General features: G+C 43.5%; 1 protein-coding gene across 13 annotated transcripts in view; it reads right to left on the bottom strand.

The window, feature by feature from the left end:
• nfyc (nuclear transcription factor Y subunit gamma) overlaps nucleotides 1-17443 on the bottom strand; it is a 41547-nt gene extending 24104 nt beyond the window's left edge. For 5 of the 13 annotated variants that reach the window (XM_014142800.2, XM_014142803.2, XM_014142805.2 and 2 more), the window contains exon 1: nucleotides 17324-17443. In XM_014142800.2, the coding sequence (XP_013998275.1) occupies nucleotide 17324 (1 nt within the window). In that variant the 5' untranslated portion in view covers nucleotides 17325-17443. 13 annotated transcript variants of the gene reach the window in all.
• Between the last annotated feature and the right edge of the window lie 2561 nt (nucleotides 17444-20004).

Below are 20004 nucleotides of genomic sequence, written 5' to 3'. Positions count from 1 at the left end.
AAAATTACCCATATTACTGGAGGTCTTGTCTCTAGCCTAAACGGTTAAAAAAATTACCCATATTACCGGATATGCCTTTTTTTATTTTCTATTTGCGGCATTTTATATAATTTCACAAACCATGTTACGGGCCGTTTTAAACTAATCCCGGGTCACTACTTATTGGTTTGATAAGACAACGTTGTTCAGTCATGTTACCTAACAAGCTAAAGACATGGTAACTTGACAGTTGGTTTAGGCAAATGTTATTGGCACAAGTAGGATTCATATAGACCTAAACTATATCAAATATCTATTTCTTTCTGGTGCTCCTTAAATTCTGTTTGGTGCCTAACGTTTTAAAAGTTGGGAGCAGTGTGTTGTGGGAGAGCGAGAGTGGTGTGTGTGTGTGTGTGTGTGTGTGTGTGTGTGTGTGTGTGTGTGTGTGTGTGTGTGTGTGTGTGTGTGTGTGTGTGTGTGTGTTTATGAGGGTGAGGGAGACAGAGCGAGTGTGTGAGGAAGGGAGAGAGTGTGTGTGTGTGTGTTAACTGGAAAGCAAAGAAGGTTCCATGCAGTGTTTTCCTCTTTCTGACAATGACCTGCCGATCATTACGCATGTATATCACAGGAGGTTGGTGGCACCTTCATTTGGGAGGACTGGCTCGTGGTAATGGCTGTTACGGAATGAGTGGAATGGTATCAAACGCATGATGCCATTTCATTTGCGCCATTCTTATGAGCCGTCCTCCCTTCAGCAGCCTCCACTGATGTATATTCCTTCCTCCCATTCCTCCAGCCAAATCACAGGTAGGTCTTTGCAAATATGAGCAAATCAGCCATTCTATGCCGTATTCTATTAAAACAGTGAACAGTGTGACGTTAAATTCAATGTGTTGTATTGAGTAGAAGTGTGAATTGCAGTGACAGATTTTTAGAGAACAAGTATCCGGGGGACGGATCAAACAGGACGCTAGGTCACCGGTTTTTTTCCCCCCACCGTGATATCGCGATACAACTCGGTATCGTGATACTTGGCCTGGTATCGTTTGTAAAATGGTGGTATCTTGACATGCCTAAGTGAAATTCTGTGTTTTTTGGGGCGTAATTGATCCAAAACAGGTACTTTGTCAGAATTGTCATGCTTTTTTTCCTTTTCCTGTTATGAATTGACATTGGAAGCTCAGTATAGCTGCTCTATCCAGTTCTACTCAAATTAAAATCAGTATGGGGAGAAAACAGTGTAGGACAAGCGTGAACATGAACATCTCTATATAAAGCAATGGGGAAAATTGTAACTGAGTTAAGAGAAACTGAAAAGAAAAAATCCACCAGAATAAATCATTGTTGAATCCTATGGGGCCTATTATGGCAAAGCGGCAGCGGCATACCAAACTCAAAACAACTAGATATATTCATTCAGGGCAGAAGTAAAAACCCAATAGGCTGTGGTGATATACCGTTTATACCATATAACGACGAAATGCCACCTCCCAGGGGCTTGCAGGGTGGTGTGCTATGCCACTGCGTAGAACTATAAGTTAAGCAGAACTATAAGAAATCTAACATGTGTCAAATAAATGATATCCAGCTCAGGACTCCAGCTATGCATTTAGTTTGCTAACTTGTTATCTAAGTGGCTAGATATCAAGACCAAGCTTCTTGGTCACAGCAGAGACATTCAATCCCCTCCTGGATCAATATCCCTGGTGTCTAAATTGTTTTGTGCGTCAACATTTTTATAAAAAAGAATAAAAGGGTTTAATTTAGTTTTTAGAAATAGCGCTCCATGTATGCACATTCGGTAATACCGTATACCCGGGATGGTACAGAAACAGTATGAAAATCTGTATACAGCCCAACCTTAAAATCCCCCCCAACTTAAATAATAAAATCCCCCCACTAAACCCCCAAATAAACCCCCCCAACCTTAAAATCCCCCCAACCTTAAATCCCCCCAACCTTAAAATCCCCCCAAAAAGAGGGAACAGAAATTGGCAGTGTTGCAATTTGCCGGGTAAATGATCTACTCAAGCACAACAAAAACAAGGAGATGGTTCTCGTTCTCAGCCAGTCAGTGAATTACAGATTAACCCAGAACACACAGCTAGAATTGCATGCATATGTTGTGATCCATCCATGGTCGATTTTGTACTTGAAATTTGTGCTTGCCCTGACCCGTGTCAAAGCAGTCTGTCCACCTGGCCCTGTTAACTTTGCCCTTGGTTCTGCTTCAAACCAGCTATAGGAAGCACTCGCTCAGCTCTGATCTCCCAAGGTCATTCAACAGAGGAGAGAGAAACCAGAGAGAGAGGAGAGAAGAGAGAGAGGAGAGAAGAGAGAGAGGAGAGAAGAGAGAGAGCGGGAGGGAGGGAAGAGAGAGAGCGGGAGGGAGGGAAGAGAGAGAGCGGGAGGGAGGGAAGAGGGAGAGAGAGAGGGAGGGAAGAGAGAGAGAGAGAGGGAGGGAAGAGAGAGAGCGGGAGGGAGGGAAGAGAGAGAGTGGGAGGGAGGGAAGAGAGAGAGTGGGAGGGAGGGAAGAGAGAGAGTGGGAGGGAGGGAAGAGAGAGAGCGGGAGGGAGGGAAGAGAGAGAGCGGGAGGGAGGGAAGAGAGAGAGCGGGAGGGAGGGAAGAGAGAGAGTGGGAGGGAGGGAAGAGAGAGAGTGGGAGGGAGGGAAGAGAGAGAGTGGGAGGGAGGGAAGAGAGAGAGCGGGAGGGAGGGAAGAGAGAGAGTGGGAGGGAGGGAAGAGAGAGTGGGAGGGAGGGAAGAGGGAGAGAGAGAGGGGAAAGAGAGGACAGGTTTTCAACTTTCACTGCAGCACTTGCACGTGCGACACAATGGTTTCCATTTTCTTCACCTCTTTCCGAGGGGGGTCTTCCTTTGAGCACAAAGACATCTCTGTTAGCAAAGTCCCTTATTCCTCTGTCCCTCATCCCTCACTGTCCTTTCATCCTCTCCCTCTCTATGCTGACAAAAAGACTGCAGGAGCCAGTCTCACATTCCTGTGACAGCTTCATCCAACACTAGGCCCAGTCGCTAGCTGCATATCAGCCTCAATAACAGAACACCACCAACAAACTTTATCTGGTAGTTTGGCTCATGTGTTGACAACACACACCGTGACTTACACACTCAAAACAAGGCTGCCTGCAAGGGCAAAGGAATAAGGCACACAATAGCTGTGTGGTCACTGGAGTTATATTTAGTCATCCCTCTCCCCAACAGGACGTTCTGTCAGAGAGAGAGAGGAGGCACCGATGGAAACTTTCAATTAGGGAGAAGGGGAGGCAGAACAGAGCTAGAGATGATATATAGATTGCATCTAAAGAGATCACGCATCAAAAACCTGTGGCCTGTCCCTGAAGCTGTCAATTGCCATTCGTCATTGCAGCGGCCCCGACACAACCCAACTACAAGGTCTCAAATTCGTCCCCTAAACATCCAGCAGCCAGCTCAGCGCCATCTTGCCCTCTGCATCACTGTCAGGCGAGTGTAAACAACGCTCCAAGGACCAGGCTTTGGGACGGGCCATGGACCGCAGTCACAGCAGTACGATCGTGACCATCCTGAATGACTTTGAAGTCTGTCTGTGAGCACAGCGCTGGGCCATCCAACCACAGCGCTACAGAGAGTCAATAACCAACACAGCCCAGAGAGACAGACTAACAGCTGCTAACGTCCTGCTTAAAAGTCCAAAGTCAAAACACAGCAGAAGCACGGTTGCAAATAAACACCAGCCAGGGCTGGTCAACAGAACAACCAGTCTAATTCAATAGAACTTGTCATCAATATTAACAGCTTACAATGTAGTTTTCATAGGAAAACATTAACATGACTCAAGGAGAGACATTCTGCAAAATGCAAACTAAAGATGCCAACAACACCGATCCTGTCCTGGAGTGACAATTGAAGGACATGAGGGTGACTGCTGTTAGTTGCAAAAACATTTTTTTAAATGATACACACACAACCAAAACATATACTCAGATTTCTCCCAAGGAGAAAAGTAGAGGACGACAGAGAAGAGGAGGAGTGAGGGCAGAGAGCGCATCCCATCTCTGCAGAGAGAGTGAAGAAACTGAGTGAGAGCGAAAGAGAAAGAGTGAGAGAAAGCGAAAGAGCGAGAGAAAGAGAAAGAGGAGAAGAGAAAGCACACATGGGTAGAGGAGTCCAGCAGCGATCTAAAACACAGACAGGTCTAGTGTGTGTGTGGATGGTCACACTTACCCTGTGCCCATCATTCTGTGTAGTTGGCTGAAGGAGAGCAGGAAAGGGAGAGAGAGGCTGTACTCTCTACTCTGTACTGTAGAAGTCTCGTTGAGAGGCAAGAGGGGGGCTGGCTGACACAGAAAATCTCTGTAGCCCTTCACTTCCTCAGGCGCCGGTCCCAGGAACAGACAAAACACAGTCCGCCCATCCTCCGCCTTTAAAAACCTTACAGCCTGCCCGACAGACAGAGAAGAGCGTTCACCACCCCCACTTTCTTCTACCCCTCCCCCCTCAACTCATTCTCCTCCAGCCCCCCTCCCGCCCCCCTTTCCTAAACACACACCCCTCTCTCCTGTTTCTCCTCTAACCAAATCCCCCCCCCCGAGCATCTCCCTCCCGCTCTCTCTCTCTCTCTCTCTCTCTCTCTCTAACCCTCTCCTTATCAATTGTTCCATCTCTTTCTCCAGCCAGCAACCCACACGTTTGTCTTTCAGTTGACCCCTGCCTCAGCACAGTGAAGGACAAAAATGTAAAAAAAAGATAGCGGAAAGAGATCAAAGTGGCAGCGGTACAGCAGCACTCCCGACTCCCAGACAAATCTCCTCCTTGCCTCCTTTCCTTTTAACATTCAAAAGTAATCAATCTAGCCTGCTACATGATACTCAGACCCTGGCCAGGCTTCTGCCCTGCTCTCAGCCTTTCCCCGAATGAGAGTAGAGAGCCCTCCTGCACTATTGGCCAAGCCATCCGCTCGTCGGCTCTGACACTTCTCCCGCCCTACCCCCTCCTTCCTACACCCAACCCCCTTTCACCGACAGCCAACATCCTGTTTTAAGTTACCTTGAGCTGCAGGATAGGGGTCAGGAAAAGAAAAGAGGAAGAGAGAGAAAGAAGAACCAGACAAAATACAAAGAAAGTTCTAACAAAGCGAGTCAGGGACTGATTGAGGAAGTGGTGGCGGTAGCTTGCCTCTGCATTCCGTGTCCTCCGGCTGATCTTGCGTTTCTCATGGCTGTATGGAGAAGAAAGGAACCACTGGCTGCTCTCTGACAACTGTTCCCTGCTTATTTACAATGTCAAACTAAATGTCTCCCCGAGTTCCGCCTCCCTGCGGCCATGACTGGTTGAATGGCCAGTGATGCAAGCAACCCTGATGCCCCTGATTGGCCGAGGAGAGTGTCAGAATGGATGCCGCATGTTGCAGCCACATGATTTAAAGAGCAAAGGCATATTGAGCAGACGCGCTGTGATCTACGTGTTCACAGGCATGCGTGCAAGTCCACAAGCACACGCTTGTCCTTCCGCTGTCACATATCCTTCCTCTGTCACACATCCTTTGTCACAGTAGGTAGAAAGATAATATCCAGACAATCTACTAAATATTGTAGTCTGTGTTAGTGCTAATAAAACACCTTCATTGAAGTGCATACTTCATTCACTAAAAATGTACTAGAATAATAACACAACTAACTACATGAGAATGAATTAGTCTATCTGATAGTAAGATCCAGATTTAGAAATAGATCAATGAAATACCTGGCCTACTAATGAACATAAAAGGTATTTAGTAAAACATATATTTTTTTAAAGACCAAAAAAAAAAAAAAAAGAGGGCTTTAATAATTTGAAGTGGATTTCCCATTCCACAAAGATAACTGATCAAAACCGGCCAAAAAGGCACCTCAACAAATTGTGTTCATGTTTGTGGGTGGACAAGACATAGGACAATGTCAATAAACAACTATTGTTGTCTTGGCCCTAAAACTATGCTCCCAGACAGTTCTCGTTCTACAATTAAAATGTCATCATAAAACCATTTCAGCAATGTCGTATAAATGCCCTGCTGTTATCTCGCCAAGGGTTAAACAGACATTCAGCCATGCTGTTCCACACACTAACGTTTACATTAGGATGAGCACACGCATGCATGGGTTGCTCTTGTCAAAAGTAAGGCACTACAGGAATAGGGTGCCATTTGGGATCCATAACGGTGTTTGGAGAACTGTATGTCTAAAGATCTGTCTAGCAACAGATTAAGGAAACGTAATGTCCTGGCGATGAAGTGTACTGAAGTGAGAGATTTAGGTGAGAGGAGGGGACAAAGCAATTTACTGAGAGTTGCTCTTAGCTGGCAGTCTGCATAGATGATGGTGGAATGACCTGAGGCTTATCCTGCATATTACTGCTGCAAATCCCCCACTGTACCGAGAAACAACAAGCCAGAGAGAGACAGAACACAAACCTGCTCCGTCATTGAACAAACCGGGGGGAGGGAGAGCCAAAAGGATGGAGAAGGACAGAAAGGAGAGAGCTGTTACAGGATGAGAGAGAGGAGGGACAGAGAGCGAGAGAGAGGAGGGACAGAGAGGAGGGACAGAGAGCGAGAGAGAGGAGGGACAGGCACTATAAAACAACACTAGACACTATGGAAAACAAAGTTTTTACTATCTAATCCTGGAATATACAAGGTCTGAGGTGATCTGTCTTTGGCCTAAAGAGCAGGAACCCAGACTTCATCAACGCAATTAGAAATACAGACGTTGTCATCCTACAAGAAACATGGTATAGAGGTGATGGACCCACTGGTTGCCCTCTAGGTTACAGAGAGCTGGTAGTCCCATCCATCAAACTACCAGGTGTGAAACAGGGAAGGGACTCAGGGGGTATGCTAATTTGGTATAGAACACAGCTAACCCACTCTATTAAAATTAGTCAAAACAGGAACATTTTACATCTGGCTAGAAATAAATAAGGAAATTATTTCAACAGAGAAAAATGTATGTGTGCTACCTATATACCACCAGTAGAATCCCCATAGGGGGAGATCAACAATTTCCAGGCCCAGAGACATGTACTAGTCTGTGGCGACCTTCATGCCAGAACTGGACAAGAACCCGACACCCTCAGCGCACAGGGGGACAAACACCTACCTGGAAGTAACAGCATTCCCTCCCCCATATGCCCCCCTAGGCACAACTACGACAACATAACCAACATAAACAGGTCACAACTCCTGCAGCTCTGTTGGAATCTGGGTATGTACATAGTCAATGGTAGGCTTCAGAGGGGACTCCTATGGTAGGTACACCTATAGCTCATCTCTTGGCAGTAGTACTGTAGACTACTTTATCACTGACCTCAACCCAGAGTCTCTTAGAGCATTCAGTCTGTCCACTGACAACCCTATCTGATCACTGCAAAATCACACTCTACTATGCTCAATCACGAGGCATCAAAGCCAAAGGAACTGAATAATATTAAGAAATGCTATAGATCAAATAACATTTTATTGGTCCCATACACATGGTTAGCAGATGTTAATGCGAGTGTAGCAAAATGTTTGTGCTTCTAGTTCCCGACAACTATCTTATACACACAAATGTAAAGGGATGGAATAGGAATATGTACATATAAATATATGGATGAGCAGCATAGTCAAGATGCAATAGATGGTATAAAACACAGTATATACACATATGAGATGAGTAATGTAAGATATGTAAACATTATTAAAGTGGCATTATTTAAAGTGACTAATAATCAATTTATTAAAGTGGCCAATGATTTTGGTCTGTATGTAGGCAGTAGTCTCTCTGTGTTAGTGATGGCTGTTTAACAGTCTGATGGCCTTGAGATAGAAGCTGTTTTTCAGTCTCTCGGTCCCAGCTTTGATGCACCTGTACTAACCTCGCCTTCTGAATGGTAGCAGGGTTTACAGGCAGTGGCTCGGTGGTTGTTGTCCTTGATGATCTTTTTGGCCTTCCTGTGACATTGGGTGCTGTAGGTGTCCTGGAGGGCAGGTAGTTTGCCCCCAGTGATGCGTTGTGCAGACCGCACCACCCTCTGGGGAGCCTTGCGGTTGAGAGCGGTGCAGTTGCCATACCAGGCGGTGATACAGCCCGACAGGATGCTCTCAATTGCGCATCTGTAAAAGTTTGTGAGGGTTTTAGGTGACAAGCCAAATTTCTTCAGTCTCCTGATATTGAAGAGGCGCTGTCACGCCTTCATCACACTGTCTGTGTGGGTGGACCATTTCAGTTTGTCAGTGATGTGTACACCGAGGAACTTTAATCTTTCCACCTTCTCCACTACTGTCCCGTCAATGTGGATAGGGCGGTGCTCCCTCTGTTTCCTGAAGTTCACAATCATCTCCTCCGGTTTTTTTTTTGACGTTGAGTGAGAGGTTGTTTTCCTGACACCACACTCCCAGGGCCCTCACTTCCTCCCTGTAGGCTGTCTCATCGTTGTTGGTAATCACGCCCACTACTGTTGTGTCGTCTGCAAACTTGACTGAGTTGGAGGCGTGCATGGCCACGCAGTTATGGGTGAACAGGAAGTACAGGAGGGGGCTGAGCACGCACCTTTGTGGGGCCCTAGTATTGAGGATCAGCGACGTGGAGGCATTGTTTCCTACCTTCACCACCTGAGGGCGGCCCATCTGAAAGTCCAGGACCCAATTGCAAAGGGTGGGGTTGAGACCCAGGACCTCAAGCTTAATGATGAGCTTGGAGGGTACTATGGTGTTGAATGCTGAGCTGTAGTCAATGAACAGCATTCTTACATAGGTATGCCTCTTGTCCACATGGGATAGGGCAGTCTGATGGCGATTGTATCGTCTGTGGACCTGTTGGGGCGGTATGCAAACTTAAGTGGGTACAGGGTGGCAAGTAAGGTGGAGGTGATATGATCCTTGACTAGCCTCTCAAAGCTCTTCAATGATAACAGAAGTGAGTGCTACGGGGCGATAGTAATTTAGTTCAGTTTGCTTTGCCTTCTTTGGTACAGGAATAATGGTGGCCATCTTGAAGCATGTGGGGACAGCAGACTGGGATAGGGAGCGATTGAATATGTCCATAAACACACCAGCCAGCTGGTACACACCAGCCAGCGCATGCTCTGAGGATGCGGCTAGGGATGCCATCTGGGCCAGCAGCCTTGCGAGCGTGAACGCGCTTAAATGTCTTACTCACGTCGGCCACGGAGGAGGGGGGGCCGCAGTCCTTGGTAGCGGGCCTTGTCGGTGGCACTGTATTATCCTCAAAGCAGGTGAAGGTGTTTAGCTTGTCTGGAAGCAAGACGTTGGTGTCCATGACGTGGCTGGTGTTCTTTTAATAATAATTGCCTGTAGAACCTGCCACATGCGTCTCGTGTCTGAGCCGTTGAATTGCAACTCCACTCTGTCTCTATACCGACATTTCGCTTATTTGATTGCCTTGCGGAGAGAATAACTACACTTTACTTTCGGCCATATTCCCAGACATCTTTCCATGGTTGAATGCGGTGGTTCGCGCTTTCAGTTTTGCGCGAATGCCGCCGTCTATCCACGGTTTCTGGTTAGGGTAGGTTTTAATAGTCACAGTGGGTAAAACATCTCCAACACACTTCCTTATAAACTCACTCATCGAGTCAGCGTATAAATCAATGTTATTCTCTGAGACTTCCTAGAACATTTCTCAGTCCACGTGATCAAAACAACCTTGAAGCGTGGATTCCTATTGGTCAGACCAGCGTTGAATGGATCTAGTCACGGGTACATGCTATTTGAGTTTCTGCTTGTAGGACGGTAGGTGCAAAATTGAGTAGGTCGGATTTGTCAAAGGGGGGGGGATATAAACGGCTGTGACTATAATCGAAGAGAATTCTCTTGGGAGATAATGTGGTCGGCATTGGATTGTAAGGAATTCTAGGTCAGGTGAAGAGAAGGACTAGAGTTCCTGTATGTTGTTATGATTACACCATGAGTCATTAATCATGAAGCATACACCCCCGCCCTTCTTCTTACCAGAGAAATGTTTGTTTCTGTCGGCGCGATGCATGAAGAAACCCGGTGGTTGTACCGACTCAGACAACATATCCCGAGAGAGCCATGTTTACGTGAAACAGAGAGTGTTACAATCTCTGATGTCTTTCTGGAAGGCAACCCTTGCCCTAATTTCATCCACCTTGTTGTCTAGAGACTGGACATTGGCGAGTAATATACTCTGAAGCAGTGAGTGGTGTGCACGGCCGCTGCGTCTACCTCTCCTGCGGCGAGGTTGTTTTGGGTCGGCCTCTGGGATTAGATCCAATGTCCTGGATGGTGGTCCGAACAATGGATCCGTTTCAGTAAAGTTGTATTCCTGGTCGTAATGTTGGTAAGTTGACGTTGCTCTTATATCCAATAGTTCTTCCAGGCTGTATGTAATAACACTTAAGATTTTCTGAGCTAACAGTGTAAGAAATAATACTTAAAATAAATAAAAATACTGCATAGTTTCCTAAGGAGTCGAAGCGAAGCGACCATCTCTGTTGGCGCCATCTTGCGAAAGGATGGAAGGAAAGTAGTGTGGAAATCTACCAAAAAACAATTAGGCAACAACAAATTCAAACCCTTCAAGACAATTTACTGGACAAAACGTTTCACTGTAATAGTGATGGTGTAAACTTCACAGTAGAAAACCTAAACACTATATTTGACCTCTCCTCTTCCTTATCAAATCTAAAAATGTAAAGCAGACAGCACAGTTGTGACTGCTTTGTGTGATGTATTGTTGTCTCTACCTTCTTGACCTTTGTGCTGTTGACTTTGCCCAATAATGTTGGTACCATGTTTTTGTGCTGCTACCATGTTGTGTTGCTACCATGTTGTTGTCATGTTGTGTTGCTACCATGCTGTGTTGTCATGTGTTGCTGCCTTGTTATGTTGTTGTCTTAGGTCTCTCTTTATGTAGTGTTGTCTCTCTTGTTGTGATGTGTATTTTGTCCTATATTTATATTGTATTTTTTTTTTTAATCCCAGACCCCCGTCCCCGCAGGAGGCCTTTTGCCTTTTGGTAGGCCGTCATTGTAAATAAGAATTTGTTTTTAACTGACTTGCCTAGTTAAATAAAGGTTAAATAAATGTAAAAAAGAAAAAGAAAAATGAACAACAATGACAAATAGTTTGATGAAAAATGCAAAAACCTAAGAAAGAAATTGAAAAACCTATTAGCCGATATTAGCTAAAAATGCCAACATCGGCAGCGGCCCGATGTCTAGTTTAACGCCAATGTGCAAAACCGATGTCAAAGCTGACATGCCTACCCAAAGTAGGTAGATGACGTAATGACGCCACAAAAAATACAGCAATGCACAGTACAAAAGCAGAAAATACAAAGTGCACACTTTCAACATCTAAACAAGTTCAAGACGAGCAGTGATTTGAAAGAGTAAGAATTTCCGCGAGGCAACTCAAAGGCTAATTCCATTAACGCCAAGATAATGGATTTCATTGCTCTTGACAATCAACCGTTCTCTGTCGTGGATGATGTTGGCTTTCGCCGACTGGTTGAGCACCGGTACACACTACCAAGTAGGCGCTATTTTTTAGATGTTGCCCTACCGGAGTTGCACAGTATTGTTGAAACACGTCTATGAGCTACTTGCTAGGGGCGTCACTGCTATTAGCTTCACGACTGACATTTGGACCAGCGATGTCAGCCCCGTGAGCATGCTGAGTCTGACAGCACAGTGGGTCGATGAGAATTTCGTACTGAGGAAAGCCGTATTGCATGCCCAACAATGTGGCATTCTCTCTGAGCCTCCCTACTGTGTCGCCACCACGCTCGATGCTAGGTACAAGGACCACTACTTCGATGCAGACAAGAAACAGGGTTTACGTGAAATGTTACATACACAGCTGGACAAGATGGAAACTCAGTTGTGCACCGGGGCCTCCCACTCCTCTTTCTATTCTGGTTTCTGGCCATTTTGAGCCTGTAATCGAACCCACAAACGCTGATGGCTCCAGATACTCAAATAGTCTAAAGGCGGACAGTTTTATTGCTTCTTGAATTAGCGCGACAGTTTTCAGCTGTGCTAACATAATTGTAAAAGGGTTTTCTAATGATCAATTAGCCTTTGAAAATGATAAACTTGGATTAGCTAACACAACGTGCCATTGGAACACAGGAGTGATGGTTGCAGATAATGGGCCAATGTATGCCTATGTAGATATTCCATTAAAAATCAGCCGTTTCCAGCTACAATAGTCATTTACAACATTAACTATGTCTACACTGTATTTCTGATCAATTTGATGTTATTTTAATGGAAACATTTTTTGGTGGGCTTTGGGCTTTGGTGGACATTTCTATGTGAGCCCATACTTTTCAAAGGTAGTGTACATCAACAAATTGGTGAGGGCAATAGAACAGTCTGCAGAATCCGGCCTCACCCTGCTAGAATCTGAAGTCAAATGTCTACTTTGCTGATGATCTGGTGCTTCTGTTCCCAACCAAGGAGGGCCTACAGCAGCACCTAGATCTTCTGCATAGATTCTCTCAGACCTGGGCCCTGACAGTAAATCTCAGTAAGACAAAAATAATGGTGTTCCAAAAAAGGTCCAGTTGCCAGGACCACGAATACAAATTCCATTTAGACACCATTGCCCTAGAGCATACAAAAAACGATACATACTTCGGCCTAAACATCAGGGCCACAGGTAACTTCCACAAAGCTGTGAACGATCTGAGAGACAATGCAAGAAGGGCCTTCTATGCCATCAAAGGGAACATAAAATTCAACATACCAATTAGGCTCTGTCTAAAAAAAAAAGAGACTTGAAATAGTTATAGAACCCATTGCCCATTATGGTTGTGAGGTCTGGGGTCCGTCCACCAACCAAGATTTCACAAAATGAGACAAACACCAAATTATGACTCTGCATGCAGAATTCTGCAAAAATATCCTATGTACAACGTAAAACACCGAATAACGCATACAGAGCAGAATTAGGCCGATACCCGCTAATGATCAAAATCCAGAAAAGAGCCGTTAAATTCTACAACCACCTAAAAGGAAGTGATTCCCAAACCTCCCATAACAAAGCCAGTACCTAAAGAGAAATGAACCTGGAGAAGAGGTCCCTAAGCAAGCTGGTCCTGGGGCTCTGTTCACAAACACAAACAGACCCACAGAGCCCCAGGACAGCAACACAATTAGACCCAACCAAATCACATTAAAACTAAAAGATAATGCTTCCCAATGTGTCAAGTAATTAACAAAAAACAGAGCAAATTAGAATGCAATTTGGCCCTAAACAGAGTACAGTGGCAGAATACCTGACCACTGTGACTGACCCAAAATTAAGGAAAGCTTTGACTATGTACAGACTCAGTGAGCATAGCCTTGCTATTGAGAAATGCCGCCGAAGGCAGACCTGGCCCTCAGGAGAAGACTGCTCATAGTCTAACTGCCCACAAAATGAGGAAGAAACTGAGCTGCACTTCCTAACCTCCTGCCAAATGTATGACCATCGAGACACATATTTTCCTCAGATTACATACAGACCCACAATTCTTTTTTAAAACAGATCCAATTTTGTTAACCTTCCATACCACAGTGTGCCAAGACATGACAAACACCATCGTAAATACAACCTATATCTATTTTCCCTTTCGTAACTATTTGCACATCATTACAACACTGTATATAGACATACTATGACATTTTAAATGTCTTTATTCTTTTGGGACTTTTGTGAGTGTAATGTTAATTTTATTTCACTTTTTTTATTATCTATTTCACTTGCTTTGGCAATGTAAACATATGTTTCCCATGCCTATAAAGCCACTTAAATTGAAATTGAAATGGAATTGAGAGAGACTCAAGAGGGAAACAAAGCAAATTGTTCCCTTTTCTATTTTGGTACAGAGAGAGCAGGGGAACAGAGTAGAGCTGGAAACAGAGTAGAGCTGGTAGCAGGCTGGTTAATGATTATAGAGCAGCTAGACTGCACATAGATTATTCCATTCCAGCGATAGCCATCTATGGCGGTGCAGGCAGGCTCTTCTAAACCCAAACCTCCTCCATGAGGACACCTGACAAGGTCACTCTGCAGCAGAGACCTTGCCATGACTTGTGCTGCTGGTGCCTGGGACATGTTTGCTTACGGACGCTGTTTAGAGCCAAACACGCACAAGCCAGGGTGTCACTTTCACAAACAAACAGCAGAAAAGAGCCCTCAGGGCTGCTGGGCTAAGTCATGCACGCACACACCTGCATAAACTAGGCTTACCTACACAAAAACATGCACACACACGAGCTACACACAGCTTGTCCATCCTAAATTTGGATTATAAACAGTCTCACTGGCTTCAATCCTGTCTGCGCTCAAAAGGAAAAACTGATTCTAGATGTTGATAATTTAGTAATGGGGCATAAAATAACAATATGCATGTTAATTTTCTGATTACATTCTAATGGTGCATTTAGACTAGATATCAAGGTCAAGTTGAAAGTTATGAAGCTAACAGCTGCTGTGATACTTGGTGGCCTACCTGCAGCAACGCAGGAAAAAGCAGGGCAGAACTTAGCTCTTGAAAACCCTTCTACTCCGTAGGGTTTTTAGCAGTTAGCTGCATGTGAAGTACAATTGCGACGCTGTGTTTCAATGTTTAGAAATGTCAATAATCCTTGCTTGCAAAACAGTTATCGAACAACATATGCTGAGATCCCCCTTATTGTTCATAACAAAGAGAAAGAATCTTTCAAATGAAAGATACACTTACTCTAGCAGTTTTGAACAGATCCATACTGTGTGTGCCTCCAGTTGACAAACTACACTTCCTCCCCAGTTAGCTTACACACAGGTGTTCAAAGCACGCTAGACAGCTAATTAACACAGGTGGCTGCCTGTCTTCCATCTGCCTTCCGTAAACAAGCACCGTAACATGGAGATATGACCGTGTGCGAACACTAACCCTATAAAAAAGGTGTGTAGTAATTTAAGTTTGATTTTTGATAATTATTTATAGCTGATATGAAAGATATGTCCTTATGTTTCCAAAACCGTACCGCAAGTGATGCATTTTAAAGTTCAGAACGAGCGTACAGGGCCTTAAAACTCCCCGGCTAGAAACTACTCTCGTCAATAGGCACTAAAGGTAGTTAGCATCCATGAATGGGTTAGGCAGAATTGTACCATCAGTAAAATACTGTATGCTTTTCTTAGACCCGTTTCAGGCACCAGCTCTATACAGGAAGGATCTGTTCTCTAAATGCAAACAAGAGCATACAGATCCTTCCTGTATAGAGCTGTGCTTGGTGTGATAGTCATGAAATTACTTTGACACCCCCTGCTCTAGATTGAGAATTTAGGCTAGTTGATGGATGGTGAGAACATGAACTAATCATGTAAAATAGCCCAACAAATATTGTACCCTTAATAGTCACCCAGGGAATTTCCTTAGATACTGAACAAAAATATAAAAAGCAACATGTAAAGTTTTGGTCCCATGTTTCACAAGCTGAAATAAAAGATAATCCAGCCACCTGACAGGTGTGGCATACAAAGAAGCTGATCATTACACAGGCGCACCTTGTGCTGGGACAATAAAAGGCCACTCTAAAATGTGCAGTTTTGGCACAACACAATGCCACAGATGTCTCAAGTTGAGGGAGTGAGCAATTGGCATGCTGACTGCAGGAATGTTTATTTCTCTACCATAAGCCATGTCCAACCTCGTTTTAGAGATTTTGGCAGTACGTCCAACCGACCTCATAACCGCAAACGAACATGTAACCACGCCAGCCCAGGACCTCCACATCTGGCTTCTTCACCTGTGGGATGGTCTGAGACCAGCCACCCGGACAGCTGATGAAACTGAGTATCTATCTGTTTGTGGAGAAAAACTCATTCTGACTGGCTGGGCCTGGCTCACCCATGGCTGTGCTCCTGCCTACTTATGTGAAATCTGTAGATTAGGGCCTAACGAATTTATTTCAATTTACTGATTTCATTATATGAACTAACTCAATCGTTTTAAAAGTTGCATGTTGCATTTATATTTGTGTTCAGTATAGTTAGTTTTGAATTGTACAATACATAGGCAATACATAAATGACTTAAATGTAATGTAAATGTATAGGCTGCTACAGTACTCTCCAAATTGCATCTTGAAACAGGTATTGCATGGAATGATTTTCTTTCCATCACATAGTTTGAAGCAATTATACATTGGCAAGAAAGCAGAGAATGCTGTTTATCATGCTGCTCAAGGGACAAGGCACAGACTTCAAGTCTTTGAAAAGAGTCCGTGCACACATAATGTGATTCACAATAACTGGCAGTCAACACACTGGAATGTAAACAATGAACATGATACATATCTCGGTTTAATGGGCATTGGTAAAATGTGAGAAAGATGTCTGTTGTAATTTGAGATTTTAGTGAGTTCTTTATTGATGCCTTCGGCCTCCTGCCTGTATTCAGACAAACAACTAAGTTAGCTAATTAACGGTAGATGGCCCAAATGTGTCTTCTTGTACATAGCTAGCTAATAGTTTGGTTTGTTCAATCCAACAACATGCAACACTGACGATAAACATTTAACGTTAGCTACCTATCATTAACCAACTAAAACATTTTTGGAATGAGCTAAAACTATCCTAACCAGTGATAGACAACAGATCCGACCGCTTGCTTACAGTTGAAACAAGCCGGTCGGATCTGCTGGCTAACCCAGCGGCTGTTTAGCTTAGCTAGTTAACTTAGACAGTAACACGGTGTGATCATTTATTGTTAGTCAAACGTAGAGACACCGGTAGCTAACAGTTAGCTAGCATATAACAAGCGCAACCTGGACAAGGGAAGAGAGACATGGAAGACGATGATACGCTCTACAGTGGCCTGTGATACTGTTTATTCGCCACTGAACAAAAGGAAGCGATAAATCAAAGGAAAGTTTACAAAGCTTTGCAAAGTTGGGGAAAGGCTCTCTAACCAATAAAGACTACGTTTGGATCTGTCCTTCAGACCAATCAAACCTCGGACTAGATTCCACCAATCAAGGTTTCTAGGGGTTCAGTTCGTTGTGAAACTGACGCCATTCGGGATCTAACAAAAATCGCCAGTCGTACGAGACAGAGTTTAGACAAGAGCCAAAATGGCGGACTCAGTGCGGTAGTTTCTTAAACGCCTCTGTTACTTTCAGCTGGCCACCAATAAGCTGCTCAGAGAGCGGGGAGGGAAATGGCGCCTATGTTCATCTTCCAAAACAATCGTCTATTGGACAAGACGAGCAACTGGAAATTAGCAAAGTTATAGCCCCAATTCCATAGCGACACAGTATGCTTTCACATATAGACATTAACCATGTATATCAATAGATTTTTACTCACTTTGTTTTACGGGTTCGCAGTGAAGCTCAGCGTATTATTTATTTTATTTCAGTAGCAACGGGAAACAAGATGGCTGCCACGTACTTCTGCTCGAACCGGAAACTGTGCTACGTTGGCAACATTGCGCGATGACGTCAATGAACATCAAATCCTGAGCCTGGGAAGTAAGATGTATGTCAAAGAAAGTTCAAACAAACAAAACAATCACTTAAGTCTCTTACAAACCCAATACCTAAAAAAAAAGGGTGTGCAATGGTGTGTGAATAAATTCGGAACCTTCTTGGTGCTGTCCATAAGTCTGTGGTATTTGTATTTATTATGAATCCCCATTAGCTGCTGCCAAGACAACAACATTAAGTCAGTTATACAATTTCAAAAATATTACAATACATTCACAACATATTTCACATTAAGTTACATTTTCTTGTGTTACTTTTTTAGTTTTTTCACTTTAGTTTATTTTGTAAATATTTTCTTAAACTCTATTTCTTGAACTGAATTGTTGGTTAAAGGGCTTGTAAGAATTTCACAGTAAGGTCTACATCCGTTGTATTCGGCACATGTGACAAATAAAATTGGATTTGATGTGTGTGCCTTCAGACCCCTACTCTACTACCACATATCTACAACACAAACAACACAACACAAACAAAATCTATGTGTGCATGTGTGTATAGTGCGTATGTTATCTTGTGTTTGTATGCATGCGTCCGTGCTGTTCCATAATGTGTATTTTTATCTGTTTTTTTAATGTAATTTTACTGCTTAAATTAGTTACTTGATGTGGAATAGATTTCCATGTAGTCATGCTCTATGTAGTAGGTTACTAGGGGTACAGCCCCCTGGGGTAACTGCCCCCCCCCCCGTAATTGACATTAAGACCACAAGATGTCACCAAATTATTTCCCCAACACTTTGTCTGCCACTGCTCTAACTCAACAAAAAATGTCCTCTGTGTCATCACAACTTTTAGTAAGTTGTAAGTTGATCAAATTTTTTGAAATGTAAAAAAAAGTTGTAGATATATTCCAATGACATTAGATCTATAATTGTTTTTTAAAATATAAAAGTAGGAAAGCCTTAAGATAAATAATCCACTTGTTTAGATTGAAAAAATGTAGATAATTTTGAGTAAAGTAGTAATATGTTACCCCTTTATGGTTATGAATGTGTTTCTACCTGTCATTTAGACAAAGACTAGCCCAGTTAGAGCTAGTTTATGCTAACTTTCTAGCTAGTAAATGCTAGCCAGCTAGCTAGTTAGCATAAGCTGCAAGGAGTGCTAGCTAGCAACCTTACTACCAGATCGTCTGAGGTAAAATACATTAAAACGATAACGCAACTTAATTGCATTTCTAAATGTTTCCACTAGTGACTGATAGCTTTACATAATTTTATGTCATATAGCTAGATAGATAGCTACCTATGCTTTTAAGAGAGAGCTTTCAATTGGCATCTCTCCCCCTGTTTTCAGTCACAGGTGGGGACTAGGTGTCAGCAGTGCAGGACGTGGACTCATGAGTTGTGCTCCAATTTTACTGGGGATAGCTTTATTTGTGACCTATCTACAAATTAGAATCATGCAATGGCAGAGCATAAGAGAGTTGCCACATCTTCATTTTTGACCTTTAATCCCAGAAAAATGGCCTTAACTCAAAAAGCGTTGAGGCCTCGACGCCATCTTGTTCGGGGCTAACTGCCCATTATGCCAAACCTATGCTCACCAAGTTTCGTCTTCGAAGTCTTTTCCATTTAGGAGAAACGGCCATGTCGTGATTGGTGATGTTTTGTACATTTGCAATAAGATTCCATTCGCCATCTGCTGGAATTTACCGGGACAGCGGAAAAATGACCAAAATTAGAACATTTTATAAAACGGAAATCGACTGTCCGAGAGACTTCGTTCGATGACTTCCCGGAAGACCTGGCCCCGGTGCACGGCCCGCCGCTGTCTGCAAATTTTACAAACATTCGCTAACATCTAGTAAGGGACCGTACATTTGCAATATGGAGTTTCTCATCAATCACACAGCAAATGCCAAAATGTGCCCTTCATGTATGGAAATAACAGGTAGAATATGATTTAACCACATATCAGCAGAGGTGGGACGAATGCCACGTTCATGTACTAGTCAGTACTCTGACATTTCCGACTTGCTAACTGGTTGAACACAGTACGTGTGTAGAGTACCAGAGTGTGAGTCCTAATACCCATAAACCTAGCGGTCAAACAAGGAAATGGTTCCAATCGTTTTTCCACCATTCATTTTCCCCATAGGGGATTTTAGAAACACTTAAAATAAGGGCTGTGTTTCATTTAGGCTTACCCTGACGTGACGTTTTGATAACAGTGTAGATCTCTCTAGGACAAGGTGATTTTTATCAATATAGTCACCTGTATTTACCCCCCAAAAATGAAATGCTCATTTATTGCTAAGGTGGCTATCTTAAAGAACAACAAATGCCTTGATGATCTGAACGAGACTGACGAATCAAGGCAAAGGTAAGAATCTCTGGATTCTTATCTAATGTTAGCTAAATGTAGTAATGAATAAGTTGCCTACATTTCTTCAAATTGACAATTCTGTGAACTGTATTGTGCAAGTTTTAAATTGGCTCTTATTTTAAGTGTTTCTAAAATCCCCTATGGGAAAAGGCCTATGCTAGTAATTGTTGCTTGA

Source organism: Salmo salar, chromosome ssa14 (genome assembly GCF_905237065.1).
Source record: "Salmo salar chromosome ssa14, Ssal_v3.1, whole genome shotgun sequence".
In the NCBI taxonomy this organism is placed as follows: Eukaryota; Metazoa; Chordata; class Actinopteri; order Salmoniformes; family Salmonidae; genus Salmo; species Salmo salar.
Note: the sequence above shows the minus strand (reverse complement) of the source record. Positions and strands in the feature narration are given on the sequence as shown.